This window comes from Aquarana catesbeiana, linkage group LG08 (assembly GCF_042186555.1).
Source record: "Aquarana catesbeiana isolate 2022-GZ linkage group LG08, ASM4218655v1, whole genome shotgun sequence".
Taxonomy (NCBI): Eukaryota; Metazoa; Chordata; class Amphibia; order Anura; family Ranidae; genus Aquarana; species Aquarana catesbeiana.
Window position 1 is genome coordinate 259,539,392 of NC_133331.1, and position 8,448 is coordinate 259,547,839.

General features: G+C 42.6%; 1 protein-coding gene across 3 annotated transcripts in view; it reads left to right on the forward strand.

Moving 5' to 3' along the window:
- Window positions 1–8,226, forward strand: part of LOC141106376 (membrane-spanning 4-domains subfamily A member 4A-like) — a 45,945-nt gene extending 37,719 nt beyond the window's left edge. For 2 of the 3 annotated variants that reach the window (XM_073597106.1, XM_073597107.1), the window contains one exon: window positions 7,774–8,226. In XM_073597106.1, the coding sequence (XP_073453207.1) occupies window positions 7,774–7,902 (129 nt within the window). In that variant the 3' untranslated portion in view covers window positions 7,903–8,226. Of the gene's footprint in view, window positions 1–2,062; window positions 2,177–7,773 lie in introns of all 3 variants that reach the window. The other variant, XR_012235713.1, reaches the window with a different exon arrangement.
- Window positions 8,227–8,448: the final 222 nt, after the last annotated feature.

Consider the following 8,448-nt stretch of genomic DNA (forward strand, 5'->3'; position numbering starts at 1 on the left):
GCTTTTGTGAACCAAACATTTCATATGGATATTGCTTTAGTTTAGGCTGCATAGAACCACTATCCACATCTCCTAGATCAGTAACATCACAAACTGCAGTCATAGCAATGGATCCATCACCCACTTCTGTATCTGTTGTGGTACTAAAAGTGCCTTCCTCTGCAAGTAAAATACTGTCATCACATTCTGAAATTTGATCCGTGCTCACGGCTTCTTCCTGAGACTCAGGCTCAGCTTCTCCTGATGCTTTTGACCCTTTTTTGTTGAAAAAATTTCTGATATCCATATCCTATGAAGAAATTATTTCGAATTTATTACTCTGGTCTCAACTATGAGAGTGGTCTCCTAGACCGTCTGGTCTCAAGAACCTTGGCACCCCAGATGTTTTGGAACTACATTTCCCATGATGCGCATATTCTGCTGTGTATTCAAGCATCGTGGGAAATGTCGTTCCAAAACATCTGGGAGGCCAAGGGTAAAAATCACTGTCCTACAGTGAGCTAGTTTAAATAAATGAGGTGTCAGTTGAAACTTATGAATTGTTAGAAACTTTTCTATTGGTAGTGTCAACACCGTGACCTCACATGACAGATTTTTACATTAATAAACCCTTCTGACAGATAGTCTCCATGCTCCAGATTACTTTTATTGAAAAACTTTTTAATCTTTATGGTTAGACTATTGAAAATTGCAAATGAAGTGTCATTTTTTGGAAAATATATTTTTTATTTGGAATTTTTTGTCTACTTACCTGTTGTCATAGGGGGGTTTTGCCTCTTTGGTGTCTCTTCCATTCAGGCTCTGCCTTACCAGTGCCCATCAAGTCAGCCTGACCAACTTCTAATGAAGGGAAAGCAGAAAGCTGTCAACAGCTGCATTGTGTTTGGCCAAAAACATTATGCAATATACAAACCACATACAGGGTTGGGAGGTTTTTAATTCTCCTAAATGACAGAGAGAGAGAGAGACAGAGAGAGACAGAGAGAGACAGAGAGAGACAGAGACAGAGAGAGACAGAGAGACAGAGAGAGAGACAGAGAGAGAGACAGAGAGAGAGAGAGAGAGAGAGACAGAGAGAGAGAGACACAGAGAGAGAGAGACACAGAGAGAGAGAGAGAGACAGAGAGAGAGACAGAGAGAGACAGAGACAGAGAGAGACAAAGAGAGACAGAGACACAGAGAGAGAGAGACACAGAGAGACAGAGACACAGAGAGACAGAGACACAGAGAGAGAGAGACACAGAGAGAGACAGAGAGAGAAAGAGAGACAGAGAGAGAGACAGAGAGAGACACAGAGACAGGGAGAGAGACAGAGAGAGAGAGATTTTTACCTGTTTTGTTGTTGCATATTCCAATGCATTGTTGTTGTTGACATGCGTTTCGGTGGTGCAATTCCAAAAAAAACTTTAATGTTGATGGTATGTTGCACATAAAATACTTTCAGAAAAAGATAAAAGCAATATACAGTATAAAAATCTATTTTCTGGTTGTCAGCATTTTACAAGAGTAAATTGTGATTAATACATACAAACTGTCGCTTGCCAAGTTGTCCCCATTTCCTTTGTGGAATTATATATTGAAGTATATTTTATATCTATTAAATGGGTAAGGCAAGGTTACCGTAATATGACTGTAATGAAATCTATCTAGGTAGGTAATGTTCTAATTTCTTTCAGACTGTCTTAAACCAACATTCTATTTTACAAAATATAATAAACACCACAGTCTGATTTAAATTATACTATAGGATTCAGTTTTAAAATCAATGTGATGATCAGACATCAAGCCAGGCCAGCGTTTTCTCCATTTATCCATTGAAGTATATATTATATTAAATCAAATGGGTACGGGTAATCTAGGTAGCCGGCCCACTGGCCCAGTAGCTGCTGCAGGTGGTAATGTTCTAATTTCAGACTATAAAGACTTTTTACAAACTTATTTTAATAAACAGTCTGTGAATGTGATTTAAATTAGACTATATAGGTCTGAATTTTATTTTATCATCAATGTGATCAGACATAATAACATATAAGCATTTTCTCCATGCATGCATTGCATATAGTTACCTGTAGTGCGCTACTGCTGGGTCCCATCCCATGAAGCATGATGAGTTGATGACGACCAGTGTGACTGTGACCACAGCACACACACACAGACAGTCCACCACTGGCAGCAGGTATGAATTGATTTGATGATGACTTGTTGAGAGTTGAGACTGACTGAGACTAGTCCAAACAGGGCCTGTGCTGCGGCCGCCGCCTACTGTACTACTACTGTCTGAATGATACTTAAGTGCGCGCCTTTTCCACCCGACAACAAGGCCAGGCGCAGCACAGTCAGTGAGTGCAACTCACATTCAGTTCACTCACTGTCTCACTCAGTTCTCGTTCTTGAAGTCAAGTGCGTGGTGCGGCGTGGGTGTATATATATAGGCCTAGGCCGCCTGAGCAGTGCAGACTAACCACCAGTCAGTGCGAGTGCGTGCCGTGCCGCCCACTGGCTGCCTCTGCCTCGACTCGGTCAACTTAGGCCCTGGGCCTCACCTCCACAGTCCATTCCTCAACTCAGTCAGTCTGTCAGCCAGACTCAGGCAGGCTCAGCAGCAGTCAGGAGGTCAGGTCGTCGGTGTCACCTTGTTTGGCCCTGTTCTGGCCTGTAGACTGCAGTGGTCGCGTTGCACGCTGGCTCAGCCTGGCTGGCGGGCGGCTGCCTTCGTTCTGACTGAGTCCGGGGGGTGGTGAGCGCGCGCTTTGTCTCCCGCCGGCCGCCGCTTTATGAAGGCAGGGGCCGGCCGTGCGTGACGCATCATCACGGTGCGTGCCGCTGCCGCCTATCGTGACATCACACGCCCGACTCCTGGCCGCCGCTCATGCGCAGTGCAGCACCGCACTTTCGGCCGCCGCTCATGCGCAGTGCGGCGCCGCACTTTCATGGGGGACTCGGGGCTAATAATAGTAAAATAGATGGTCGAGACTCTGGGCTTTTCGGGGTCACATTCGGGGCTTCAGCCACGGCTAGCCACCCCCTCCCGACGCCCCTGCCTGATGCACTGACAATCTCATTTCTCGAGGCCCTGAAATGTCAGGAAAGTACAAATACCCCTTAACTGACCCCTTTTTGAAAAGTAGACAGTCAAAGATATTTAGTAAGAGGCATGGTGAGTTTTTTGAAGTTGTAATTTTTTACCACAATTCTTGGGAAAATTAAGAATTTTTTTTTCACAAAATTGTCATAATAACAAGTTATTTCTTACACACAGCATATGCATACTTCCAATTACACTCCAAAATACATTCTGCTACTTCTCTTGAGTATGGCGATACCATACGTGTGTGACTTTTAGACAGCCTGGCCACACAGAGAGTTCCAACATGCAGGGAGCACCATCAGAGGTTCTAGGACAGTGATGGCGAACCTTGGCACCCCAGATGTTTTGGAACTACATTTCCCATGAGGCTCCACTACACCGCAGAGTGCATGAGCATCATGGGAAATGTAGTTCCAAAACATCTGGGGTGCCAAGGTTCGCCATCACTGTTCTAGGAGCATAAATTACACCTCTAATTTCCTAACGACCTATTACATTTTTGAAGGTCCTGGAGCACCAGAACAATGGAATTACCCACAAAATGACCCCATTTTGGAAAGCAAACACCCTAATGTCTATTCTATGAGGCATAATGAGTCTTCGGAAAACGTGGAAAGAAAATTAAAACTTATGTTTTTTTTTTACACAAAGTGGTCAGTTTATAAGATATTTCTAACTCAAAGCATATATATAGCAAAAATTACACCCCAAAATACATTCTGCTACTCCTCCTGAGTATGGTGATACCACATGTGTGAGACTGTTATACAGTCTGGCCACATACAGAGGTTGGACATGCAGGGGGCACCGTCAGGCATTCTAGGCACATAAATTACACCTCTAATTTCCTAACGACCTATCAAACTTTTGAAGGCCCTGGAGCGTCAGAACAATAGAATTACCCACAAAATGACCCCATTTTGGAAAACAAACACCCCAACGTATATTCTATGAAGCATTATGAGTCTTTTGAGTGGTTAATTTTTGTACAAAAATCTTCAGAATACGTGGAAAAAAAATGAAAACCTATTTTTTTTCCACAAAATTGTCAATTTATAAGATATTTCTATCTCATAGCATGTATATAGCACAAATGACACTCCAAAACACATTCTGCTACTCATCCTAAGTATGGCGATACCACATGTGTGAGACACAGCCAGTCCACATACAGAGGCCCAACATTGAAGTAGTACCTCCAGGTGTGCTAGGAGCATAAATTACACATCTCATTTCATTCCTACCTATCACACTTTTGAAGGTCCTTGAGCACCAGGACAGTGGAATTAACCACAAAATGACCCCATTTTGGAAAGCAAACACCCCAACGTATATTCTATGAGGAAGGGCTGCAGATAGGTACTCGGGTACTCTGATGGGCTGGTGACAAGTGCTCTGGTACTCTGATGGGCTGGTGACATGTACTCGGGTACTCTGATGGCCTGGTGACAGGTACTCGGGTACTCTGGCCTAGTAACAGGTACTCGGGCACTCTGATTGGCTACAGATAGGTACCAGGGTACTCTGATGGGCTGGTGACTGGTACTCGGGTACTTTGATGGGTGGTGACAAGTACTCTGAAGGGCGGTGACAGGTATTCAGATGGGCTGTGACAGGTACTCAGGTCCTCACATGGGCTGTGACAGGTACTCAGGTACTCAGATGTGCTGTGACAGATAGTCGGGTACTCAGATGAACTGTGACAGATACTCAGATGGGCTGTGACAGGTACTCAGATGAAATGTGACAGGTGCTCAGGTACTCAGATGAACTGTGACAGGTTCTTGGGTACTCAGATGGACTGTAACAGGTACTCAAATGAAATGTGACATACTCAGGTACTGAGATACTCAGATGGGCTGTGACAGGTGCTCAGATACTCTGGTACTTAAATGGGCCGTGACAGGTACTCAGATGAACTGTGACAGATACTCAGATGAACTGTGACAGGTGCTCAGGTACTCTGGTACTTAGATGAACTGTGACAGGTACTCAGGTACTCAGATGGACTGTGACAGGTACTCAGATGAACTGTGACAAACTCAGGTACTCCGATACTCAGATGAACTGTGACAGGTACTCAGATGGGCTGTGACAGGTACTCAGGTACTCAGATGGGCTGTGACAGATACTCAGATGGGCTGTGACAGGTACTCAGATGAACTGTGACAAACTCAGGTACTCGGATACTCAGATGAACTGTGACAGATACTCAGATGTACTTTGACAGGTACTCAGATGGGCTGTGACAGGTGCTCAGATGAACTGTGACGGGTACTCAGATACTCAGATGAACTGTGACAGGTACTCGGTACTCAGATTAACTGTGACAGATACTCAGATGGACTGTGACAGGTACTCGGGTACTCTTATGGTCTGTGACAGGTACTCAGGCACTCATATGGACTGTGACAAGTACTCGGGTACTCATATGGACTTTGACAGGTACTTTGATGGGTGGTGACAGGTCCTTTTTATTAGGGTGGGGCAATCAGTGTGTGTTGGTGAGCACTGTAAGCAGTAAACAGATGTTACCGCAATCTCTTTCTCACACATGATCGGTGTGTGAGGAGGAGAACCCAGTAACATCTTATTACCACGGTTTGTTGACATTCTGTGACTGGCTATGATTGGACACAGCCGGTCAAGTGGTAAAGAGCCAATTTCATTGGCTCTTTACTGCGATCGGGGTTGGGCTGTGTCAGGGTGACAAGCCTCGTCCTCGATCTCCGCTCTGTGCGTGCCCTGCACGTGGACAGTACATGTGACTGGCTGTGATTGGACACAGCTGGTCACATGATAAAGAGCCATTTTTATTGGCTCTTTACACGGATCTGGGATGGGCTGTGTCCAAAGGACACTCCTCATCCCCGAACGCCGCGCTGCAGGAGCGGCGAGAAACCGAGGACGTCATATGGTGCCAGCCCAGGATTGGAGGTCCCATCTGCGGACATCATTTGACTATGGCCTGGTATTGAAGTTGTTAAGATCATCCAGCAACTAGTGGCTGATGCTGCTGGCTTTAAATAGAGCAACAAAATCTGTCACGCATTGCACGTGCCCTTGCACTTTAGTTTTAGCGACCGTTTATGCCCATGCATTTGCACTCTCAAATTCTTGTGTGCCAATCTGCAATGCCATTGGGCATTAACAGATGCGCAAGTTCCTCTGCGAACCATTCTCTGACAGTTTTACTGAATTGAAAAAATGTCTGTCGCCTCAGGGACACTCAGGAAACAATTGTTTCCTATGTGTCCTATTTACCCTGCGACGCAGCATATGGCTGCACTTCGGCATGCTTCAATAAAATGCAGACATGCTGCATTTTATAGCAGCACAACATAATGAATCACATGACACTGTACAACAATGCAGCACGTCTCACTGCTGTACATTGCCGTGAATGAAATGTATGTTTGTTACACTTAATAAAGTTCGTAGAAAAAAAGGGAGCCATGTGATGCGCTAAATAGCCCATCATAATGTCCCCACCACAGCCGACAATGCAGAGCTGCCAGAGCATTGAATCGTTCCAAGAACTCTTCTTTGTCAGGCAGTGAGGAAGCAATATCAGCTTCTGACCACCTGTTTGACACTAGAACAATACAACCTATTAGTGGGACTTTAAATGGCATAGACAATTATATATATATATATATATATAAAAAGTATAAAGCTTTATTTTTAATTAAGACAGGAAATTAGAGCTGTTCTAACACAATTGTTGTTGGTAGGTGTACCAAGATAACCATATGATAACCACACGTTAAATGAAGAAGACAGAGATCACCCAACGTGTTTTGAATGCTTGCTTATACCTTTAATCTCTGAAAATGGTAACATCAGTACACGATAGCACTTCCAGCTACCTGGTCCCATCAACAGATATCTCCTCATGAATACCTCTATGTGGTCATATTGTCCAGTGGGCTGTCCATAGCTGTCATTTTCTCTCAGCTTCACCTGCATCCAATTTATTCTCTTCTCTAGCCATTGGATGGCCTCTGATGTAAAACTTACGCAAGCGCTCTGGAGTTACATTGTCTTGTAACCAGCCTCTATTCTTGACATTTCTCAGACCAAGAGTGCACATTGCTTGGTTTTCTGCCAAAATATTACAGCACAAGCACAAAGTCTCTTCTACACACACAAAAAAACCTTTTAATATTTGTTTCCTTTAGTTCCTAAATAGCTTTTTAATTTATAGTAAATACAGTTAAAATATTGAAAGATGTATTTATTATTAATGTTTATGGAAGGAATATATTGAAACACGTTAATATGAGATTCAAAAGTAAATCTTGTCAAAGTGCTATACAAGTATAAATGTGGCACAAAGAAAACTGAAAACAAAAGTGATATTGTTATCCAATTGACCTACTAGATTTAATCTTTTATTCTTTGGGGAAAAAAAATGAAAAGAAAATAATCTGACTGGTTATTACAATCAATGTCTTTTAAAACCTTTTGTTTCTTTTTTTTTTTTTTTAAAGTACTGTGATTCGTTAGAGATATATTTTACACGAGTGCATTGCTGATACTGATGACTAGCGGGCAGAATTTCTCAAAACACTGATAGCTATTTCTATGCTGCACCAACTCTGCAATACAACTCTCTGTGCTTGTTACATCTATACATCTAATATATTTTCAATTTTATTATATATATATTTTTTTTTCCCCAGATAATTGTGTTACAGAACGGTGCTCAAGTTTTGCAACCATCTGCACCTCCTGGATCCTATCCTACCTACCTTCAACAACCACCCCCTTACATGACATCAAGTGGGATGGGTGGTGGACCAACAGCATAATATAGTCCCTCATCTTAAAGAGACATGACTTTCTTTTAATCCTTTGTTTCACTACATCTTCTCCCTCATATAAGATTAGTAATTTATTTAAATGTTGCCCATTTGTAAAGTTTGTAAAGGAAATAACTTACCATGGACTTACAGAACTAAGAAAATACTCACAAAACCAAAATTCAAATACTGAAAATAGAAAAAAGATTATTAACTTTTTGAATTCTAATGACCTTTATGTGGTAAAATCTCTTATAGCTAGAGAAGAAATTTTTGTCTATATTGCATTTATTTTTGAACATTTGAATTTGATAAAAACAATAACTTGTTTTATTTTAATGTGTTATGTCTTATTATGAATGTCTCCTTATGGTGTCAATGGCTGGGAGAGGGAGAAGCTACTGCTATAGTATTCACACCCCTTCCACAGACATTCTTCACTCTCCGGTATCCACATCCTCTTGAATGACATTCCTCCCTCTGCAGTGTCCACACCTCCTCCAAAGACATTCACCCTCCCTCTGCAGTGTCCACACCTCCTCCAAAGACATCCCC